The 24,253-nt window shown below is 42.8% G+C and overlaps 2 protein-coding genes across 4 annotated transcripts in view; one reads left to right on the top strand and one right to left on the bottom strand.

The window, feature by feature from the left end:
* OIT3 (oncoprotein induced transcript 3) overlaps positions 1-2,588 on the top strand; it is a 66,247-nt gene extending 63,659 nt beyond the window's left edge. For both annotated transcript variants that reach the window (XM_056530452.1, XM_056530451.1), the window contains exon 9: positions 1,487-2,588. In XM_056530452.1, the coding sequence (XP_056386427.1) occupies positions 1,487-1,660 (174 nt within the window). In that variant the 3' untranslated portion in view covers positions 1,661-2,588. The remainder of the gene's footprint in view (positions 1-1,486) is intronic.
* An 8,862-nt stretch (positions 2,589-11,450) lies between these two features.
* PLA2G12B (phospholipase A2 group XIIB) overlaps positions 11,451-24,253 on the bottom strand; it is a 50,936-nt gene continuing 38,133 nt past the window's right edge. For both annotated transcript variants that reach the window (XM_056529610.1, XM_056529611.1), the window contains exons 3-4: positions 15,171-15,336; positions 11,451-12,250 (exon numbers count right to left, since the gene is read on the bottom strand). In XM_056529610.1, coding sequence (XP_056385585.1) covers positions 12,132-12,250; positions 15,171-15,336 — 285 coding nt within the window. In that variant the 3' untranslated portion in view covers positions 11,451-12,131. The remainder of the gene's footprint in view (positions 12,251-15,170; positions 15,337-24,253) is intronic.

Below are 24,253 nucleotides of genomic sequence, written 5' to 3'. Positions count from 1 at the left end.
GCGTGCGCCCAAAGGAGTAAAGCAGAGTGGAGCAGAGTATCGAGGAGGACTCGCGCATGGTAAGTCACCAGCGGCACGTCATCTTCAGTGTTCTGACCTCCGGTCCCGGGACCTACTGCTGTGGCCCATAAGCCTTAGCAGTAGACTGTGACACCTGTCACCGGGGTCCCCAGACCGGAGGAGTGGTGGTCGGAACACTTGGGCAGTAAACAGGCATACAGCCTCCAGCCATACACTGTATATGGCTGGAGGGTGTATGTCTGTGGGGGAACTATACTGCACCTCATGTGGGGAACTATACTGTACCTAAGGTGGAGGAAACTATACTGCACCTAATGTGGGGGAACTGTACTGCACCTAATGTGGGGGAACTGTACTGCACCTAATGTGGGGGAACTGTACTGCACCTAATGTGGGGGAAACTGTACTGCACCTAATGTGGGGGAACTGTACTGCACCTAATGTGGGGGAACTGTACTGCACCTAATGTGGGGAACTATGCTGCACCTAATCTGGGGAACTGTACCAACATAATGAAGTGTTCCGTCTTCCAGGCAGCCTTAATCTGGCCCTGGTTATAATAGATCATCTATTATAAACATACAGGCCTATAAGCAGATTACCTGTACAGGGGAAGAGTGGTGCAGTTGCCCATAGCAACCAATCAGATCGCTTCTTTCATTTCTCAAAAGGCAAGATGCGATTTGATTGGTTGTTATGGGCAACTGCACCACTATTCGTCTAAAGTCTTACACTGGGCCCACCAATGTGTAAAAACTGCTCTGATAGGGATTATAGATAGCTACCTACCTACCTGCCTTCCTATCTACGTACCTGGCTGGCTACCTACATGGCTACCTAGCTAGCTACTTACCTAACTACTTACCCAGCAATTATTTTCCACGCCCATGGGTAGAGGTTCGGTGCTGCACTGCCATATTCTCTGTACTATTGTGTCGGATCCACTGTGAAAGAAAGACACGGGGACTGGGGTTTTCTGTATTTGTATGTTTTAGTTTTATGCTAAAATGTTTAATAAAAATGTTCTGATTAAAATAAAAAAAAACTACTTACCCAGCAAGCTTACAACCGACCCCGCTACCTATCTAGCCAGCCAACAACCCAATTAAATACCTACCTACGTCACACTCTGTGTATCATGCTGTTTGCACATAATGTAAGTAAATGGCATTGCACTAAAACCCACAAATAGCCTCAACCCAGTTGTGTCAACTTTAGGCCCACCAAAATCTTCAGCACCAGGCCCGTGATGCTCTTAATCCGCCCCTGATGATAACTATGTATATAGTAGATTATGTTCAGACTAGATTGTGTTAAAAAATGTTAATAAAATATGTAGTTTTTTAATTTTTTTCTTTTTACTGTTGTATCATTCGGTTTTAACCAAATTTGAGATGAACATTGTTTTTTTTTTGTGTGTGTATTACAAACCAACTTACAACTTTTCTTGTTTTCTATCATCCAGGAGGTCTTCCTACATTGCCAAGTTCTGGTCTGTGGAGCCACAGATGAGCGATCGCGGTGTGCTCAAGGCTGTCGCCGTCGAATGCGCAGATCAGCCAATATAGAAGAAGAAACAAGCCACCTGTCAAGCCACATGCTCACTGGAGGCCCCATAGTAATAGACATGGAGGAATAGTTTTTTCCTTCCATTCAGAACCACAGTGCTGTATATAAAATGCTTCAAAACTTATTTTATTGATCCATTTTTTATCCATTGTAAATACTTTACACTAAGTAAATACTTTTTACACTTCAGGACCCTTATTAGTGCTGCCAAATGGCTGAGATTCTTTCCACATCTCGATTAAGCACTTGGCCTCAGTAAAGATCCCCAATAGACAAGGTATTGGGCGGCCTCAGCTTTTCATTGAAAGCCAACAAATGCAGACAGCACCCATAGGGGCAATGTATTTAGCCAAGCAGTTATGATGATTTAGTCAAGAGATTGGTGTCTGTCTCTGTTTTCGGACCCTCACATGTCTTCATGATATGTAAAATTTCAATGAAATGACAGTGTCACTTTAAGACTGCCTTTTTGGATTTCTGTATTATCATGTCCAAAATGATATCCCATTTACACAGTATCCCCAGTATAGGGGATAACTAGTGGATTACTGGGGAACTGGCTGCTGCCACCCACATCGATTTTAAGAACAGAAAACTAATGTCCTCCAATGAATAGAGCACTGGCCTTTCACGCACGTTGCTGATCTCACAATCAGTTGGGGTCCCAGTATGTGGGGGATAACCTTTGCTCATGAGTATACACCTGTAATTTTTATTTTTTATTATTTTGGACAAATTCAGAGCCCATGTGGTAATCATTTATTTCATTTATAAACATTGTGTTATTACCATTTCCATACACAAAATGTTATTTATGTTTCATGACTTAAAACTTTATTTACATCTTCTTTCAGAAAGTTGTAGAATCTCACCTTATTGATTATAACAATGTTTCAGCCTTTTGTGTTTGTGTCTTATTCTGGAAGCAATGCATTTCTAAGATCATTATTAGACCTATAAATAGAGCTACAATATATGGCACACTTATCCACAATGGGGGAGATTTATCAAAACCTGTCAAGAGAAAAAGTTGACCAGTTGCCCATAGCAACCAATCAGCTCGCTTCTTTCATTTTTGAAAAGGCCTCTAAACAAATGGAAGAAGCGATCTGATTGGTTGCTATGGGCAACTCAGCAACTTTTCCTCTTGACAGGTTTTGATAAATCTCCCCCAATGTGAATAAAGACAAAGTTCTCCGAGCACAGCTGCGGCAATCAGGCAACACTCTCCTTTGACCAAGGACCTAGACACCCTGTGTATCCCCTCCCATCTGGCTTCTTAAAGGGGTACTCCGGCGCTAAGACCTCTTATCCCCTATCCAAAGGATAGGGGATAAGATGCCTGATCGCGGAGGTCCCGCTGCTGGGGACCTCCGTGATCTTGCACGCAGCACCCCGTTACAATCAGTCCCCCGGAGCACATTTGCTCCGGGTCTGATTACTGGCGATCACGGGGCCAGAGCATTGTGACATCACGGCCACGCCCCCGTGTGACATTACGCTCCGCCCCGCAATGAAAGCCTATGGGAGGGGGCGTGACAGCTGTCACGCCCCCTCGCATAGTCTTTCATTGAGGGGGCAGAGTGTGACATCACACGGGGGTGGGGCATGGCCGTGACGTCACAATGCTCCGGCCCCCGTGATTGCCAGTAATCAGCCCAGGAGCGAACGTGCCTTGGGGACTGATTGTAACGGGGTGCTGCGTGCAAGATCATGGGGGTCCCCAGCGGCGGGACTCCTGCGATCAGGCATCTTATCCCCTATCCTTTCGATAGGGGATAAGATGTCTTAGCGACAGAGTACCCCTGTAAGTGTTGTTCAGCACAATGGAAGAAAGAATCTCTCATACAGGTATGAAAAATATGTAAAAAATGAAAGATTGTTTGTGCAGCTCACAGTAATCAATATGCTAGGTTAAAAAATGTAGGACTCACTGGACCAATCTTAAGTATGTGTGATTTATTTAAAATTTTAGCAACATGTATAACAGTTTAAAATTGAATATAGCACAAACCGCAGGGCCCTACGGTTGTGCACTTTAAAATAAAATTAAATAACATTTAATACCCCTAGTTGGCGCACACACATGAATTCTCAATAGTATACCCTGATATTATCAGGTATGTCTTACTCAAACTGTAAAAATATGAAGGATATGCAGTTATAATTATAGTAGCCTTAAAACAATATATAGATAATTTACTGAGATTGATTGTGCTCCATAAATGCTGTAACAAATAGTCATGCAAATGAAAACAATATAGTTCTGCAGATGCTGTAGATAATGTCCTGCAAATAAAAACATGTAGCAATCAATGGCTAAATATTCACAGTCTCATATGGTGGATAGATATTTATGTACTGTGGGTCCTATAGAGAAAGTAAATGGAGCAATGCTCTGCTGTATTGTAATGATGCATTCAATATGAGTCCTGCAAAGTGAAAACAAATGGCCAAGTCCCGCTATGTAATGAGGCGCTCCTGGCAGGAGTCGATGTTTGATGCCTGCAAATGAAAAGATTTGGGCACAGCATGCCACTCACCACTCCACGTTTGTCTGCTGGCGATGTTCCTCTGCTCTAGCTGGAGGCAGTGGTGGTATCACACTATGTGCGACCGCTCACTCCAGCGAGCTACCCGGTGGCGTGTGAGGTGGGCAGTCAGCTGACCAGGCGGGATAGAGCGTGCGCTCTAGTTGTATTCTTTATATGAAGTCTCTTATCGTTCTCTTGTTCAGGTAAATTGTTTGAGTATAGTATGGCATGTTTTTGCATGTTTTTTGCAGGTTTCTCTCTTTGCTGGAATGTGATGTGGAGCACTTCTATTTCTTCAAGAGATGCACAAAGCATGAATGGCAATTTTTCAAGTGCTTTATTGCATAGCTATCATAACCAAACTCATTTCGGGGTATAAAGACAGAGTTCAATACCCCTTCCTCAGTGGTGTAATACCACTGAAGAAGGGGTATTTAAAAATACCCCTTCCACTTGGTGGGGCTGGTCATGTGACACACGCACACCCACCCCAAGAACCAATGGCAGAGGACGGGTGTGCGCATGTCCGCCAATAAAGCAACCTTAGTGCAGCACTGAAATGTGCTGAGTCATCTATCACATTTTATATCAAAACACAGAAATCTTCAGTACACCGGCATATTTTAACACTGGGCATCACCTCCGTGTGTCTCATGCATATGTACGATGAATGGTGGCACTCCTTTGCCGGATTTGAGGAAGTAGACATGTTCTTTTATTCGGCTACACTACTGACTCTTTGTCTTTCCTATATAATACATCCCGCATGGGAATATATATTTTATAAACTCCTAGTCTTAAATAGCTTTGAGTTAGACAGAGTTTTCACAGACAGGGCATTTCTAACAGAAATAGTTACTTTTAGGTAACACCGTTGTTATCGAGTTAGTTATATTATTAGTTGCTTCCCCCGTTTTTTCTCATTTATATATAAACTCCTATTGTCTTATTCTTTTTAAAGGTGACTAGTTAACTATAGGTTTATAATTGTCATGAATGTTCGTTTGTTTATGCTTCCAAAATGAAGAAGATGCGGGTGTACAGGCATTCATTGTCAATTGATGCAAACTTTTAGGTGCTCTGCAAGTGAAACCCAGCCAACGTTTTAATCAAATCCCCAATGTCCCCGAGATAGAAAGGGATCATTTTGAGTAGTGGTGAAAGTAGCCATTCAAAATATCCTGACAAGGCTTTAGTCACTTGAGTCGATTCCCACCATGATCGGATGACCTGGATCTTGACTCTACTTGGACCTTGGGTAATGTATACATCTCAGGCTAAGTTTCTACTTGTTTTTTTTTTTGTGGCCGAGAAAAAGCGCCAGAAAAAAATGCCACAGCATTTTCCTGTGTTTGGCTTTATTTTTTTTGCCTTTTTTTCCCAAAATTGTAATGAATTTTTAATACAGTGTGTGCGTTTTTTTTCCTTTTTTTTTTAATTTTTAGGTAGTACTACTACTCTCAGCATGGAACAGACTGACGGCTAAATTTTTAGTGCCATGCCTGCACAGATAAATTTATCCCTGTTTTAAAAAATAATAAAAATTTTGTTATAAAAAATAAATTTTGTTAGATACAATTTTTTCCATCACTACTGTATCTTTATTTATTTTTTTTTTTTTAATGGTACCCCATCACTTTTTTGGATCGCTTAAGTCCAAAAAAGAATAAAAAAAACACAAGCAAAAACGCCAAAGTTAAGACCCACATGACGTTTTTCTTGGCGTTTTTTTTACTCCCATGGACTTCTATGGGAGAAAAAAGCCACGATTTTAGGGGGGAAAAATGCCAAAGGCTCAACATGCTGCGACTTTGCAAAATTGCAAAGGAGCTAAAAAAGAGTGAAAAACCGCCAAAAGGATAAAAAAAAAACCGCCAAACTGAAAAACACAAAGTGGAAAAATAATTTTGTGATTTCTCATTGATCTACAGCTAACATCTGGCCGCATGGGGCTATTTTGGCGTTTTTTGGGGGGAAAAATGCACACACAAAAAAACACGTAGAAACTTAGCCTTTTTGGGAGCTTTGTGGCATCAGTCCCTTTTGAAGTAAGTTCTTTCTCCACTGAAATTCGAAGAAAGGACCTAACCCTATACAAACAAGTAGTAGATCACAAGTAGGAGATAACGAGGGTTCATAAATATTTGTGTTTTTGAACTGCCTATTGACTGCCCAGTCATGGTCTGCTTTGTTTCATATGACGATAGAGCCATCTTTGTCAGCCTTAGAGACAACCAAGTCATCCTTGGCTGCTAACTAGTCGAATGCTTTCATTTAAGGATAAATTAATGCAGAATGCTGTTTATCACAGACTTGAGTGTGTGTATATATATATATATATATATATATATATATATATATATATATATCCTTGAGGAATAAGAGGCTTAAATTTTGATTTAGTCCCTCCAGTAAAGTATCAACACTTGGACCACCAAAATGCTCATCATGGCTGCCAAAATACACGAGCACTCATTCTCCTCGCTGGTAAATTTCTAAACCCCAGAGCGCCTACAGGACAGAGTATCTTACCCTATTTTCCTACAGCTGGAGTTTAAATGCTGTTAGAAAAATAAATCTATGTTAATTTTAAATAGTCTAATATCAAAGAACAGATTTATTTTCAACTGATCTATTTTGATAGGCTCAATTATTATGAGATTTAACCCTTTGGATAAGTTAGGAAGCACTACTTCTGAGACAGTCACATTAGACAAGTTGACTATGTAAGGAGGGTGCTTATTGGTGCCATGACACGGTTTTTCACTTTACAGAACTTCTCTGACCTTTCCTTTCTCCGTTGCCTCTATGGGTTTTCCTCCTAAAGGGAGGGCAGTAGCACTGCTATCCTGTGCTGTAACATTGGATTGTTGGGAGTTCATTTCCTCCGAAGAGCTGGAATTCTGTTCATAGAAAATCTGTATAAGGCTGCATTCACACCACGTTTTGTTGTTACAGTGACCGGATCTGGCTGGGAAATGGGAAAACCGGGTGTTCCTGTATCCCATCTGGATCAGGCCCGCATCTCATTCATTTGAATGAGCCGAGTCAGATAGTGACTCTGGTCGGGTCATTTTTGCCCTGTATACGTTTTTTCTGGCCAGACTAAAAACCGTAGCATATAATCGCTTTCAGTCCAGTTAGAAAATTATTGAGATGCGGGACGGGTCTGGCGGGGATAGTGGAGTGCCCGGTTTTCACATTTCCCAGCTGTATCCGGTGGCTGTAACAAAAAAAATGTGGTGTGAATGCACCCTAACCTATGGCACACTTCTGCTAGACCTATACAGACATTTACAATTGTGCTTACATAAATGTCAGAATGAATAAGAAGCAGTATTTGTCAAACTACAGCCCCACAACTGGTTAAAAAAAACCACAATTCATACATACACAGCAACTAAGTAAAGAAACCACGTCTGGTCCGCTATAACATAACGCTACCAACAAAATAGAACCAGATCATGTAAAATGACTTTTATTAACACATATGCAAAAAATACATACAATAAAAATGATAAAAAAGAGGATAAAATAAGGCACTACAATAGCAGTCACAGAAGATGGGAGCAGGCAAGTGGTGTAGCCCTACATGGAGTACAGGGAATAACTGGTGTACCATAGAAAGTACAAATGTAAACATGGAAGAGGTCACTGGATATTATTGAAAAATGTCTATAAACATATGGGTAACAAATAATGTAACAGTGACACAAAGAATGTCCTAAATGGGAAAGAGTACAATAAACAGAGAGTAGCCAAGGGAGAAATGAATGAGACACCATAAAGTCCTCCTGCCATGCAGCCACACACCTACCTCCTCCTACCCCAACGTACGTTTCGCCTGTGCTTCGTCGGGGCGTGGCACAGGCGAAACGTACGTTGGGGTAGGAGGAGGTAGGTGTGTGGCTGCATGGCAGGAGGACTTTATGGTGTCTCATTCATTTCTCCCTTGGCTACTCTCTGTTTATTGTATTCTTTCCCATTTAGGACATTCTTTGTGTCACTGTTACATTATTTGTTACCCATATGTTTATAGACATTTTTCAATAATATCCAGTGACCTCTTCCATGTTTACATTTGTACTTTCTATGGTACACCAGTTATTCCCTGTACTCCATGTAGGGCTACACCACTTGCCTGCTCCCATCTTCTGTGACTGCTATTGTAGTGCCTTATTTTATCCTCTTTTTTATTATTTTTATTGTATGTATTTTTTTGCATATGTGTTAATAAAAGTCATTTTACATGATCTGGTTCTATTTTGTTGGTAGCGTTAAAAAAAAAACAGCCAAAATTTTGACAAGTTATTAGAAATCAGCCATATGCACTAGATAGTTTACTTCTGCTTGGGTAATATGTCATAACAAAGGCACTGTGACCTAGTATTCAAAACCTCTGTTATCAGATAGGGGCAGCCCTAGTTGTTGGTTTTTGATATTGTCCTGGACCAATTTCCTCCTGCTGATGTCCCGTTATGTTTTCAGGCACATACAGAGATCTTAGTAACAACTTCAATATCAATGGCACGACCACTGCTGTAGGTACATCTATGAGGGGTCAACCTACAAGTGTAATATATGATGAGATTCCAAGAAAAATAGCAGTGGGATTGAATTCTTACATCATATTATGATCTTTTCAGTAAAAGGCTTTTGTAACTCACAAATCTCGGATTGTAAATAACATGAAATATTATAAAAATAAATGAAAAAAAAAGAAAGGAAATTGTACCCATGGTATGTTTTTTTAAAGAACTGGTCTCGCAAAGACAATACCTGACATGTTAATATCACAGAGTGGGGTCTCCTGTTAGGGTCGCCCCCTTTATGTGCCATAGCAGGGAGATGCTAACACTTCTCAGAGGTTCTCACTCTGGTGAACTTGTCATCCATGTGTTAGTTGAGCTTTGCAAAAGAAATTTATAGCTGATGACAATTCTACCCAGCAATCACAGCTTCCATCTGCAAATAAAGTTTATCTTCATACGACTATTCCTTTAAATGAGTATACTGAATGCTTAAATTTTTTTATGTTGCTGGGCACAATGTAAAAATAAAAAAACATGTACTCACCTACCTCACTCCTTAGGGCTCCCCCCTGTGACATCTTTCAACTCCACACTCTTCTTCCTACTTCTGAGCAGTGACTGCCCACTCAGCCAATCACGGCCTAAGGACACCACTGCAGGCAGTTATTGGCTGAGCAGGTCGTCATTGTCTTAGAAATAAGAAGAGGAGTAATAAGTGGGGGTAACCACCAAGAGAGTGAGGTAGGAGAATATGGGTTTTGTTTTTATTTGCATCTGAGGGGTTAATGGCGGACATCCGTGCGATCGCGGATGTCGGCCATTACCGTTGGGTCCCTGGCTGCTATCAGCAGCCGGGACCTGCTGCGCATGACTTGAGCATCGCTCTGATGCGTGCGGTGATGTATAGGATGTAAATGTACGTCCAGGTGTGTTAAGTACCATCGCACCAGGACGTACATTTACGCCCTGCGTCGTTAAGGGGTACTCCGGTGGAAAACTTTTTTTTTTTTAAATCAACTGGTGCCAGAAAGTTAAACAGATTTGTAAATTACTTCCATTAAAAAATCTTAATCCTTCCAGTTCTTAATAACTGCTGAATGTTCCAAAAAGAAAATAATTTCCTCTGTAGTACAGTGCTCTCTGCTGATATTTCTGGCAATTTTAAGAACTGTCCAGAGTAGGAGAAAATCCCCATAGCAAACATATACTGCTCTGGACAGTTCCTAAAATGGACAGAGATGTCAGCAGAGAGCACGGTGTTCCAAAAAAGAAAAGAATTTCCTTCCAGCTAAAAAGTACTGGAAGGATTAACATTTTTTAAGAGAAGTCATTTACAAATCTGTTTAACTTTCTGGCACCAGTTGATTTAAAAAAACATTTTTCCCACCAGAGTACCCCTTTAAACTATGGTCAAAAACGAATGACCATGGATTCAGGAGTTCGTCCGGTGCAGAAAGGAACCATCAGGAAGCCAAGTAAAATCAATGGATTTATTAAATGCAACGCGTTTCACTGCGCATGCGCAGCTTCATCAGGCATTCAACATACCTGATGAAGCTGCGCATGCGCAGCGAAACGCGTTGCATTTAATAAATCCATTGATTTTACTTGGCTTCCTGATGGTTCCTTTCTGCGCCGGACGAACTCCTGAATCCATGGTCATTCGTTTTTTTTTTTACTTCTACCCAGGAGGGCTGCAGTGGACCTTGTTTTATATTTCTTCTGCATTTTACCTTGTTGTGTGTGGGCGCACAACCAACTTTGGGAAGCGGCTTGGGAATCACCGTCCCCCACCCCCACTAACAAGATCTGCTGATCCCGCACATGAGGCGCCTTCCTTCCTCTCTCTAGATTTCCTTTAAACTATGGAGGACGTTTAGCATTGTTGCTTTGGTAAGCAAGTTCTGAAGGCATTTTTTATTTTTTTGCTTTACTTTTGCCTATGTGCTACATATTTATCATACTATCACAGGGGGTTGATAAATATGGAGCACATAAGCAAAACAAAAAAGTGGCAGCTGAGACTTTTGTGAGACAATTTTTTTGCAACTTTTTTTTAATTTGCTCACGTACGGGAGTTTTGTATTCCAGGTCAGACCTGGAGCAGACTTGCAACTTTTTGAAGGGGGCTTGCAACTTTTTTTTTTTGCCTACATGACACTTTTGCACATCCTAAATTCAGGACCACTGCAAAGTGAAAACTGAAACTTGCTATGGTAAGGCTGTTGTAACTTTTTGCTTACCCACAAAAGTCGCACAAGAGAATGCTTAGGCACACGTGCGACTTTTTGTGCGCACAAAGCAACACCTAAAAATAACAATTCTTCTCTTTAATCAAATCTTTCTTTATTGAGAGTCAGGTGCATCGAAATGGGATTAAACTTTCTTGTATACTGGTATAGAAATATAAAATAGGAAACATGGTTATGCTACCTCTTGAGCAAATGTGAACAGATAAGAAAACCATGTATACAGTCTTGCTGTGGTATGAGAGAGATTTTATGACTCTAGGGCGGATTAATTTGGGGTACTCCGCTGCCCTGCTTCAGAAGCTCCGCTCCCCAGCATCCGGAAGTCTCTTGTTACGGAACTTGTTCCGGGCGCTCCCCAGCGTCCGGGAGTTTCTTGTTCCGAACGCTGCGTGAGGGCTTCCGTGTTCAGGGCCGCCCCTCATGACGTCACGCCCGCCCCCTCAACGAAAGTCTATGGGAAGGGGGCGAGACGGCCGTCGCGCCCCCTTCCCATAGACTTTCGTTGAGGGGGCGGGCGTGACGTCACGAGGGGGCGGGTGTGATATCACGAGGGGCGGCCCTGAACACGGAAGCCCTCACGCAGTGTTCGGAACAAGAAACTTCCGGATGCTGGGGAACGGAGCTTCCGAAGAAGGGCAGCGGAGTACCCCTTTAATTAGTAGGAAAATAGAAAAATCTCCATTCCATAAGCCCTAGCTGGTATACACCACAGACCGCCATACACACACAACTTTTCAGAGAGCTTTTCTGCTGTACAATATAAGAAATAAAATTGATCTTCATGGCAAAATGTGATCTATTCCGGACCTTCTCTACTTATGTTAATTAACTAAGGCCATAAACCTGATTACAGCCAATGGGAATTGTTGACTATCATGTCTCTGGCTGAGTGGTTACTGCGAGTTGTATACAAAAGGTTGTTCTGTCTAGTTCCATGGGATAACAAACACTGAATGTCACAATAAATAAAGGTTTTCTCTGAAGGAAATTAGATAAATGTGTGTCTGGACATGAAAGAAGAATGGCAACTCCCAAATCCATTCCTGAAATGACGGGCTTTCAGGGTCTCACATTTGCAGTTATAAAATCCAGATGGCCTAATGAAACTTAACCTACAAATCAGCCAGGAGATAATCGCACACCATTGTAGGGTCCCTACATTGTCCACCAAGCTATGCACTACAGCAATCCTCTATGATGTTTGCTTGAAGCCTCTATTGTTCTTACAGTTCATCTTTTTCCTCCTCATTGCAGATGCAGGAGGATCTTTGACTGTTCATGAAAGGTTTACATCCCAAGGTCCAGACAGTGTTAAATACCGTGTCAGCCACTGACTCACAGGCTGCAAGGAAACAAAGCACAAATCATAGATACATACTATTAGTCAGTTATTATATCCAGCTTGAATAGTTTTTGCAAATACATTAAATGGTCCCTGGGATCATGTGTTGTAGCCTGGATCACAGCCAAGAGCATAAGAACAGAAAAGCTATATAGTCATGGCCGTAAATGTTGGCACCCCTGAAATTTTTCAAGAAAATGAAGTATTTCTTACAGAAAAGGATTGCAGTAACACATGTTTTGCTATATACATGTTTATTCCCTTTGTGTGTATTGGAACTAAACCAAAAAAAAGGGAGGGAAAACTCCCTCCAAAAATTGGCTGGGCAAAATTATTGGCACCCTTTCGAAATTGTGGGAAAATAAAATCGTTTCAAGCATGTGATGCTCCTTTAAATTCACCTGGGGCAAGTAACAGGTGCAGGCAATATAAAAATCACACCTGAAAGCAGATAAAAAGGAGAGAAGTTCACTTAGTCTTTGCATTGTGTGTCTGTGTGTGCCACACTAAGCATGGACAACAGAAAGAGGAGAAGAGAACTGTCTGAGGACTTGAGAACCAAAATTGGGGGAAAATATCAACAATTTCAAGGTTACAAGTCCATATCCAGAGATCTAGATTTGCCTTTGTCCACAGTGCGCAACATTATCAAGAAGCTTGCAACCCATGGCACTGTAGCTAATCTCCCTGGGCATGGTCTGAAGAGAAAAATTGATGAATGGTGTCAACACAGTATAGTCCGGATTGTGGATAAGCAGCCCCAAACAATTTCCAAAGATATTCAAGCTGTTCTGCAGACTCAGGGAGCATCAGTGCCAGCGCAAACTATCCGTCGACATTTAAATGAAATGAAACGCTATGGCAGGAGACCCAGGAGGACCTCACTGCTAGCACTGAGACATAAAAAAGCAAGACTACATTTTGCCAAAATGAACTTGAGTAAGCCAAAATCCTTCTGGGAAAACATCTTGGTGACAGATGAGACCAAGATAGAGCTTTTTGGTAAAGCACATCATTCTACTGTTTACCGAAAATGGAATGAGGCTTACAAAGAAAAGAACACAGTACCTACAGTGAAATACGGTGGAGGTTCAATGATGTTTTGGGGTTGATTTGCTGCCTCTGGCACTGGGTGCCTTGAATGTGTGCAAGGCAACATGAAATCTGAGGATTACTAATGGATTTTGGGTCACACTGTACAGCCCAGTGTCAGAAAGTTGGGTTTGAGTCCGAGATCTTGGGTCTTCCAGTAGGACAATGACCCCAAAAAGCACCCAGAAATGGATGGCAACAAAGCGCTGGAGAGTTCTGAAGTGGCAGCAATGAGTCCAGATCTAAAACCCATTGATCACCTGTGGAGAGATCTTAAAATTGTTTTTGGGAAAAGACGCCTTCCAATAAGAGAGACCTGGAGCAGTTTGCAAAGGAAGAGTGGTCCAACATTCCGGCTGAGAGGTGTAAGAAGCTTATTGATGGTTAAAGGAAGCGACTGATTTCAGTTATTTTTTTTCCAAAGGGTGTGCAACGAAATATTAAGTTAAGGGTGCCAATAATTTTGTCCAGCCCATTTTTGGAGTTTGGTGTGACATTATGTCCAATTTGTTTTTTCCCTCCCTTTTTCATTTAGTTCCAATACACACAAAGGGAATAAACATGTGTATAGCAAAACATGTGTCACTGCAATCTATTTCTGTGAGAAATACTTTATTATCTAGAAACATTTTAGGGGTGCCAACATTTATGGCCATGACTGTATATTTACAAAGTTACTCCGTTTTATTTAGGTATCCATTGAAAAATATAAATCTCAACTCAAGAACACCTAAATAGCATAGAATAATATGTTTTTCCAAATATCTTTAAATGTTAGCTTTAAATGGGCATGTTATATGTTGTTACTGAAGAAAATTAAAAACCTTTTGTAATGTGGTTGTTTACATTTTTTTGAATATTTAAAGGAAATCTGTCATCAGAATCACCCGCACTAAACCTGTTACACAGGCTTGTAGTGCGGGTGATCCTGATTAAAACGCTTCTTACCAGGTTAAAAATGGTTCAGCGCTTCTTCAGATATCTTTATTTTTAGTTTTCTGTTATTTCCTGGCTTGGGACTCAGTGGGAGGTGTTTTCATCTCGGACTCGGCTATACGTCATTCTAGCTGGGCGGAGAGGCCGCCCGGCTCATGAATATTCATGAACTTATCCTCGTAGTCTAACTCCTTTTTCTAGGTCTGGTGGGGAGGGCCGCGTTCCGTACACCCGGAAGCGGCGTTCTCCCCCCAGCTTCACTCGAGCTGCGGCCCAATACAAGTAAGAAGACGGGCTGCATGAGTGAAAAAGGACATACTGGGGGACATGCTGAGGGGGCATTGGATGTATGAGGGGCATGCTGATAGATGAGGGACATGCTGAGGGGTGCCCAGTATGAATGGGGACATGCTAATCGAGAGGGGCTGGTGAATGGAAAACATGCTAATCTGAAGTGGATGGATGGATGGGGAACATGCTGAGGTGGAGCACTGGATGAATAGGGGACATTCTGAGGGGAGGGGCACTGGATGGGAAACATGCTTTTTTTTTTTGGTGACAATGAAATATTGGTCTCTGGGGCACAGACTCATTAAATATTTTCTGTCATTTTTAATATCACAAAACTTCTAGTAATATACAGCTTTAATCGTATTAATTTCGAAAACTTTTTTTTCTTTCTTTATCCCTCAAAAATGTATAAAATATATGACGTGGGCCTCATACTTAAAGGTTTGGAAACCCCTGTACTAGAACACCAGTTCACAAAAAGCATCTGCTTACCATGATGGCATAGTAGGACACAGGGTGGAAAAGGGATAAAGTTATGAATGGTCCATGAATGGTTAAAAATATACAGTTTGGAAATACTTATACATAAGGTCCCACTTACCTTCAACTTTAGAGACAAACCCCAGACTTTTCTTCAAGTCAGAGCAGATGGAGTGCAGACACCAGCGGAACTTTGCATCACAGCGGTATTTATTTGCCCCACAAGTGTCATAACAGATATCCAGCTGGTTACAGCATTTTGTCATAGCTGGGATGCCCATATCCAACTGAAAAGAGAAACAGAACAGATCTTTACAGTTATCTTTACCAGTTGTCTGGCTTAGAATCCTTTTCTATATACCCTCTTATAGTATTCTAAATGAAGGGGAATCTGTTCTCAGGATCACCTGCCCTAATCTGTAGGTGGAGGCTCGTAGTGTGGGTGACAATGAGGAGAAAACTACCGTTCCTCGCTCTGTCCCTATTCTTCAGTAATTCCCGGTATTCGGCATAAGCAAACGTAGAGCTTGGTGCCCGTGGGGTGTTCCATAAGATGGTGCACGTTGGCATCCAGTCAGCATTTTCATAGTTACACTTCCTCTCCTGTGCTGAGCCTCCTCTGCTGCAGAATGGAGCTCCACTCTGCAGGAGGCGTTACTATGAAGACTCCGGCCACACTGGGATTACTTGGGATTGGGATTTTGATGTGGCTCATCCGCACTACAAGCCTCTACCAACTGGTTAGTGCAGGTGAAACTGATGACAGATTCCCTTTTATAAAGGGGGTTCATTACTCAGGACCACCGTCTGTTAACCAGTGAAGTGGAGATCTGGCATATCTATCTATTAAAAGTATCTTATTTCCTTCAAAGGACAGCTTGTTTACTTGTTGGAGTGTTGCAAAAAATGAAGTAGATTACAGGGTGAAAACCACTTTAAAGGGGTTGCCCATTATTAGAAAAATACTTCTTTTTTTGCACAAACAGCACCACTTCTGTCCACAGGTCGCGTGTAGTACTGCAGCTCAGTCATATTCACTTTAAATGAGCTAAGCTGCAATACCAGACACGACCTGTGGACAGGAGTGGTGCTGTTTTTGAAAAAAAAAAAGAGCAGCGTTTTTCTAATCAAGGACAACCCCTTTGAGGTATTTTACTAATACAGCCTACCACCCAGCAGTACCCCCATTGTACAGCTACATTGTAGTGCATCTCTCATTTGTCAAAAAGGCACATGGTCATATGAGTCATAATACAAAGCAGAAATCCGTAGCTACCCTCTGATTTCTTCTGCGTATGTCGAGGCATATTTTACCCCTGGCAGATAGCGGTGCCATATGCATATACTGTATGCTACTACATTAATGTTAATTATAGAAAAAAAGAATTATATAACTAATAACTATTCATTTTAAGGTTGAAAATACACACTGCACACCTTGTTAATGTTAGGACACGTACATGCTGGCGTACCCACTGAATTTTTAATTAATGTTGTGTTAAAATAGAATAAGGCACAAAATAATTGTGTAAGAATTTTTTCAGCTTACGTAAATAACCCATATGTGGCACTAACATTTTTCCTTAAAAAAAAGAAACATCCATAGTAATACAGCTTCATGCACACTTTGGGGTGGGTAACGTACTGAGCAGTTTTTTTTTTTTTTTTTTGTGGCTACACTATTGTTTATGTGCCTGTTGGTGCTGCGCTGTCTTCCTTCTTGATGTAAACTCCGGCCTCAGCGCAGCGATGCAAGACTCCGCCCACCAATGTCACAAAATGCGGGCTCAAAATTAAACAAAAAAGCCTCCAGAGTACGGATATTCATGGTGCGGCATAGTATGTTTTTTTTTAAATATTTTTACATTTCTAAGGAGGGTGGATGGGATGTTGCAGGATAGTTGGAGTACAGCTATGTAGTGCCAGGCAGGCCAGGTAGGGTGTCACCCGATGCGGTATGCCCCCCTTCCCTGTCACTCTCTAGCAACACTACTGGTAATAAAGGGTAGATAAAGAACTTTGGCTATTAACATAAGGGAAAACTTTTCTGCTTTAAAAAAATGCTTTTGTAATCGGGTTTCCTGGGTTTTGCTTACATGTGATTTATTTATCAAAGTCGTGCGACTAATTGATAAATACCGTATTTTTTCGCCATATAAGATGCACTTTTTCTTCCCCAAAACTGGGGGGGGGAGAGTTGGTGTGTCTAATACGGCAAATACACCATGTCATATGGCGGCGGTACCTGCGGCCATCAAGGGCCGGGACCCACGGCTAATACAGGACATCACCGATCGCGGTGATGCCCTGTATTAACCCTTCAGACGCGGTGATCAAAGCTGACCGCCGCATCTGCAGCGAAAGTGAAACTAACCTGGCTGCTCAGTCGGGCTGTTCGGGACCGCCGCGGTGAAATCGCGGCATTCCGAACAGCTTACAGTACACCGGGAGGGACCTTACCTGCCTCCTCTGTGTCCGATCAGCGAATAACTGCTCCGTGCCGGGATCCCTTACATGGCGGCGCTCTCCTTCGTCTTCATCACGTCGTCGCGCACACCGTCCCGTCATCCAATAGGAGCGGCGTGCGTAGCGACATGATGGCGGCGATGGAGAGCAAGGATACCGGGCAGCAGAGACATTCCGGAGTGATGGGGACACCCCGGGGATGCAGCGACAGCGATGAAGGGCGACATCCAGGGCAGCGGTGACGAGCGGTGACGGGTCCGGAGCGGCGGGGACAAGTGAGTACTACCTCCTATACCAGTGGTCTTCAACCTGCGGACCTCCAGATGTTGCAAAACTACAACTCCTCGCATGCCCGGACAGCCAACGGCTGTCCAGGCATGCTGGGAGTTGTAGTTTTGCAACATCTGGAGGTCCGCAGGTTGAAGATCACTGTCCTATACTTTACATTGTATTTGGTTCAGAATCTTTTTTTTCAAGATTTTCCTCCTTTAAAATTGGGTGCGTCTTATATGCCGGAGCGTCTTATATGGCGAAAAATACAGTAGGTTGCACATAAGCAAAAGTAAGTAAAAAAAAATAATTGTCATATAAAAGCCATATGTTTGAAAAGAATGATAAATCTCCTTCTATGTCAATTCCTGGTTACTCAGATTAGCCAATACATTGTGAAATGACACTTGCTTTCACAGGACACTCCATATGATGAGCTGGAATACTCTGTACTGCTAAGAGTACCATTATAATGATTATTACTGAGCCAGTACATTGGTTTGCCTGTTGTCGGTGCCTTTTAAACCACTGGCTTTTTCAGTTACACTGGAATATTTGCTTTTGACCTTACTTGTCAAATATGATAAATATTTTATGATTCTATTTTTCCCATCTATCTCTTACTCTATTCTCAATAACTCATTGACTAGTGAAGTTGATCAGGCCTCCTATGTTAATAATGACATGCTTTTCCCACTCGTATTAGGTATTGCTGGAAAATAAGAATTGCTGGAAAATCTATTCCATGCTTGCAGATCTTCTATCCGGTTGACACTGCAGCATCGGTTAATGCTTTTGTCAGCCTCTTTACAGGATTCATCTCCCTGTAACCTCTTCAGCTCACTACTATATGACCTTGATGAATGTCTTACAATATATGAGAAAGTAGGAAGAATCCAGGGCATAAACTCAGAGGAAGCATTTTTACTGTTTGTTAAATGGTCACTGTCATTTCAAGTTCCATTTATTTTATAGCCTGTGTGATCTACAACATATATGTAAATCAGTTCATTGTAAAAATAAACAATGACTCCTTAGTCCAGAAAAACAGCTTTAGGGTACGTTCACACATACGCAGATTTGATGCGCAGGATTTTCTGCTGCAGATTTCAGTGTAAACTAAATGACTGAGCACAGCTTCTAATCGGCAGTTACAAATCCTGCGCATCAAATCTGCTTAGAATCCTGTATGTGTGAACGTACCCTTAAGGTCTTGGCCACTAGGTGTGTCACTTCTCTGCTATCTACTGTCTACTGCCTGTTAGGGAAAATTCATCTCTATTGACGGAGACTGCAAGATGGAACATAGAAAGTGACAGTGAGGCTTAGCTTGTGCTATGTGAAGGAAAGGGGGAAGGAGAGTGACCAAGGGCTGTGTACCTGCAAGCTAAGGCTTTCTTTAACCTCAAGAGAATACACACTGTCCATGAAAGGTAAAATAAGGCTTCCCTCCCATCTCAGCAGCAATAGTTTAGCTCTAAGTTAACCCATTCTGTTCTGCTCAGGTAGCGCCTTTCTCCCCACATGCTAGCTATTGCACTGTACTATGTAAATCCTCCCCCGTACCCTGCAGCCTTTTCAGTGCATTTTCACCACCACTATATCATGACATTTCAGAATGTAGGCCAGACAAGTAAGGGAGGAAGTGCCTGTGTGTACCACTGCCAAACAGCCTATCTCTTGTCCCACCCCTGATATGGAGAGAATGAGAAATAGCTCTGAGCCATTCAGTAGACTGTCAAGGACTTAAAGGGGTTGTGCGCTGCCCTGCAGTTCGGAGCTCCGCTCACAGCATCCGGAAGTTCATTACTCCGAACGCTGTGTGTGGGCTTCCGTGTTCGCGGCCGCCGGGCGTGATGTCACACCCGGCCCCTTCGTGACGTCACGCCCGCCCCCTCTACCAAAGTCTATGGGAAGGGGTCACGAAGGGGTCGGGCGTGACATCACCCCCGGCGGCTGCGAACACGAAAGCCCGCACATAGCGTTCGGAGTAATGAACTTCCGGACGCTGTGAGCGGAGCTCCGAACTGCAGGGCAGCGCACAACCCCTTTAATGACAGCAGTGAGAGAACAAAAATTCAACTGTTCCGATTCTGAAGGGTTACAGTAACCAAACCATGCAGGTTTTTTAAATTCTTTTAAAACCACAGGTAGACATTAAGCAAGGAAACCAGTGATCAAACTTTCTTCTACAGATCATTGACCAGAGGCAGTATAGCCAATGGAACTTTTAGAAATTATAACTCGGCAGGAGGAACATATGTTGAAAACTTAAATAATAAAGTGTATCTGTGATGAGATAGGAGATATATATAAATCTCCTATCTCATGACAGATACACTTTATAATGCATGATTTAATAAAAGCAAACACAATGAAAGCCAACAAGCTACAGACTCAGCTACTTTACAACTTGGCGATCAGTCTTCCCAGCTCCAGTAACCATTTTATCAGCCTGGCAGGGCATGTCTTGTCTTCGGAGCCAAAGAAAACACTGGAGATTCACTAAAATGTTACAATGTCTACATTCAGTCAATATTTGATTTTCTTTGTGTAGTGCTTCCAGATCATATTTCTCTGGTATTAACAATGTCTCAGGTATACACCCAGCAATGCCGAAGATCCAATTTGTATTGCTCTCTATAAAAAGAAGCCAAAACTTTTGTAATTTGTGTTAACAGGATGAGCAAATGATTTACTACAGATTCCTGTGGTAAAATATTAAGCAAACTACAAACCGCAATAGAATTTTATAAAAAAAAAAAAAAAAAAAACAGATGCTCAGTTCAATTGAAGGTTTTAGTAAGGGTAGAGTTAAAGGAGATGTTCATCCAAAATTAAAGGGGTATTCTGGGCAAAAACATCTTATCCCCTATGCAAAGGATAGGGGATAAGATGTCTGATAGCGGGGGGCATTCTATGCGGGGCTGGGTCTCCAGTTTCAGAAACCTCAGGGTTTCCGGGACTGGACATGTGACGTAATGCCACGCCTCCTTGTGACATCACACCACGCCATGTGTGGTGTCCCGGTACAGGACCTGGTCCTGTCCCTGTCTAAAGTCCCCTCAGCCAGAGTCCCTTCATTCCCATAGGGCTCTCCTGCAGGGCTTACCCCTGGTGGCCTCATATAAGTTGTATATTGTTTAATATATAAAGATAATATTAATGTATAGGAAATATATATGTATAGGACCTTTCCCGGGTCACGTGATGTACAGTTGTAATGTACTATTGTTCAAGGATCTTCTAGTGTCATGTGATGTACCCAGAGTTCACTGGGTTCAGGACTTACAGGTTTGCTGACCAATGAGCTTAGTCCAGCCCCTTATTATATAAAGGGCTGTAGTCACTAAATTCTCTCTCTTACTCTCTTGAGACCTGGACACTAAAGCAGACATCTCAGCAGAAATCTCAATTCATCTAGGCCCAAAGCCTAAGAACTGGCAGCCACTAAACCATGAGTTACAAAACTCAATCTACCAAATCCTGTGTGACTACTACCAGCTAAAATATTATAATTAGTAGCACAGTGGCCTGAATCAAAGCTCCTTACTTCAAAGTCCCAGCAAAACCTGTGAGGAAGCTGCATTCCAGTTGCCTCTTAAGAGACTGTTATCTATAAAGACTGTTGCAAAAAATCTTCAGGTAAAGTTCTTCAGTTTATTCATAAAGTCTGCTGTGGACATTACGTTATTTTCCCTGCCGTTTCAGGGACAGTTGGCGGTAGGACCATTAACACTGCGGAAACCACCCCCTGGCGTCACGACATCTAAGGGTTAATACCACCAGACCCTGCACTCACATGACCGCAACACCCCAGACACCACAACTCTCCTGGTTCACCACAACTCTTTTGGCACCTTACGAACAGGATACGGGTGTGTGCCTTAACCCCTTAAGGACCGGAGGTTTTTCCGTTTTTGCATTTTCGTTTTTTGCTCCTTGCCTTTAAAAAATCATAACTCTTTCAAATTTACACCTAAAAATCCATATGTTGGCTTATTTTTTGCGCCACCAATTCTACTTTGTAATGACGTCAGTCATTTTGCCCAAAAATCTATGGTGAAGCGGGAAAAAAAATCATTGTGCGACAAAATTGAAAAAAAAACGCTGTTTTGTAACTTTTGGGGGCTTCCGTTTCTACGTAGTACATTTTTCGGTAAAAATGACACCTGATATGTATTCTGTAGGTCCATACGATTAAAATGATACCCTACTTATATAGGTTTGATTTTGTCGGACTTCTGGAAAAAATCATAACTACATGCAGGAAAATTAATATGTTTAAAATTGTCATCTTCTGACCCCTATAACTTTTTTATTTTTCCGTGTATGGGGCGGTATGAGGGCTCATTTTTTGCGCCGTGATCTGAAGTTTTTAACGGTACCATTTTTGCATTGATAGGACTTATTGATCACTTTTTATTCATTTTTAAATGATATAAAAAGTGACCAAAAATGCACTATTTTGGACTTTGGAATTTTTTTGCGCGCACGCCATTGACCGAGCGGTTTAATTAATGATATATTTTTATAATTCAGACATTTCCGCACGCGGTGATACCACATATGTTTATTTTTATTTTTATTTACACTGTGTTTTTTTTTTTATTGGAAAAGGGGGGTGATTCAAACTTTTAATAGGGGAGGAGTTAAATGATATTTATTCACTTTTTTTTTTCACTTTTTTTTTGCAGTGTTATAGGTCCCATAGGGACCTATAACACTGCACACACTGATCTTCTATGCTGATCACTGGTTTCTCATAAGAAACCAGTGATCAACGATTCTGCCGCATGACTGCTCATGCCTGGATCTCAGGCACTGAGCAGTCATTCGGCGATCGGACAGCGAGGAGGCAGGTAGGGGCCCTCCCGCTGTCCTGTCAGCTGTTCGGGATGCCGCGATTAGCCGCGGCTATCCCGAACAGCCCGACTGAGCTAGCCGGGAACTTTCACTTTCACTTTTAGCCGCGCGGCTCAGCTTTGAGCGCGCGGCTAAAGGGTTAATAGCGCGCGGCGCTGCGCGCTATTAGAGGCGGGTCCTGGCTTCACTATGACGCCGGGCCCGCCATGATATGACGCGGGGTTACTGTGTAACCCCGCGTTATAACAGAAGAGCATGACCAAGGACGTACCGGTACGTCCTTGGTCCTTAAGGGGTTAAAGAACTTTACTACCCTGACAAAAGCCATAGTCCTCCCCCTATACAGAGATGTGCTTTTTGAACTGTCCAGAATTATCGCATGTAGCAAATACAATTGCGCCCAGAAGTGTACAGGACTTTACTGTTGAGATTGTGCTTAGCAGGGGCGCAAGAAAAAGTAAGTGGGGAGGTGAAGATTGTCTTTCTGTGGCCATGTGCAAAATTCGCAGCCATGCTGCACTCTCCGCTACAACAAGTACCTGAAAGTGTTAAAGACTTACCAGAAAAGTGCGCGAAAAAGTCCCTCGCTGGTCCGCGACCCGCCCCTGCGTACACGTTTCAATGCCGAAGTGGAACTGTAATCTTTTCCTTGTGTTTGCCGGAGGACAGGAAGTCAGAGCTGCACCGATGACATCCTTCCGGCTGGCGACCATCTTGTGGGAGCCCCATATAAAAGCAGCCACGCGGCCAGACCTCTACAGTCTCGAGATTGCAGCAAGGTGTACAGAGATGACGGAGCCCACCGCAACACGTGAAGAGAGTCCTAACATGGCGCCGAGTCAGAGGAAAGTTGTCGCTGCCGCAGAGCAACTTTTTCAAGATCTTGCCGACCGCTTGCAGCAGCTGTCAGTTGGGGCCAAGGAGGCCTACAACCTACCCCCGCTACCGGAGGATGACGAGTGGCTGGCTACCCCGAAAGGGGCATCACCCAGGACATACACAACTGCATCACCGGTGAGGCTGTCCCCTCACCACCGCACATGGGGATCCTGGGCCGAGATCCCGACCGAAGACTCGGATGTGAGTACTACGGCGGAAGCCGCCTTTTCTTCATCATCCAGCCCAGAGAGAGAAGTCCCCTTGTCCCAGGTGACTCCAGCTAGCTCACGCCCACGATCACCCCCTCTCCCGAAATGGCTGTTTAGCGATGAGCCGGCGTTAATACAGTACATGAGGGACCACGTCCTTCCCCTGCTGGGGAAGTCTCCTCCACCGGTCCCCACAGCAGAAGCAGAAAGGGCCCGCAGGGAGGCTGAAATCGGTAGCCTCATGGAGAAGCTAAAGGCCGAACACAGGGGGAGATATGGGCTGAAACGCCCCCATATGAGGTCCGTGTGGAACAGCAGAGAGACACCAAGAAACTAGAAGCGCTGTATATCCACATGTTGGACTACCCATGAGAGGGTGAAGAACCCTTAGAGCGCTGACGCGCCACAGTGGTCAATTTTGACAAAGCCAGAGGCTTCAGGATTCTCCTGGACTGCCGACACGGAGGGACAATTTTGGTCAACAGAAGGGCCATTCAACGGGACTACCTGCCCG

The sequence above is a fragment of the Hyla sarda genome, chromosome 7 (assembly GCF_029499605.1).
Source record: "Hyla sarda isolate aHylSar1 chromosome 7, aHylSar1.hap1, whole genome shotgun sequence".
NCBI classification, from domain to species: Eukaryota; Metazoa; Chordata; class Amphibia; order Anura; family Hylidae; genus Hyla; species Hyla sarda.
This window is presented reverse-complemented; position numbering and strand designations above follow the sequence as displayed.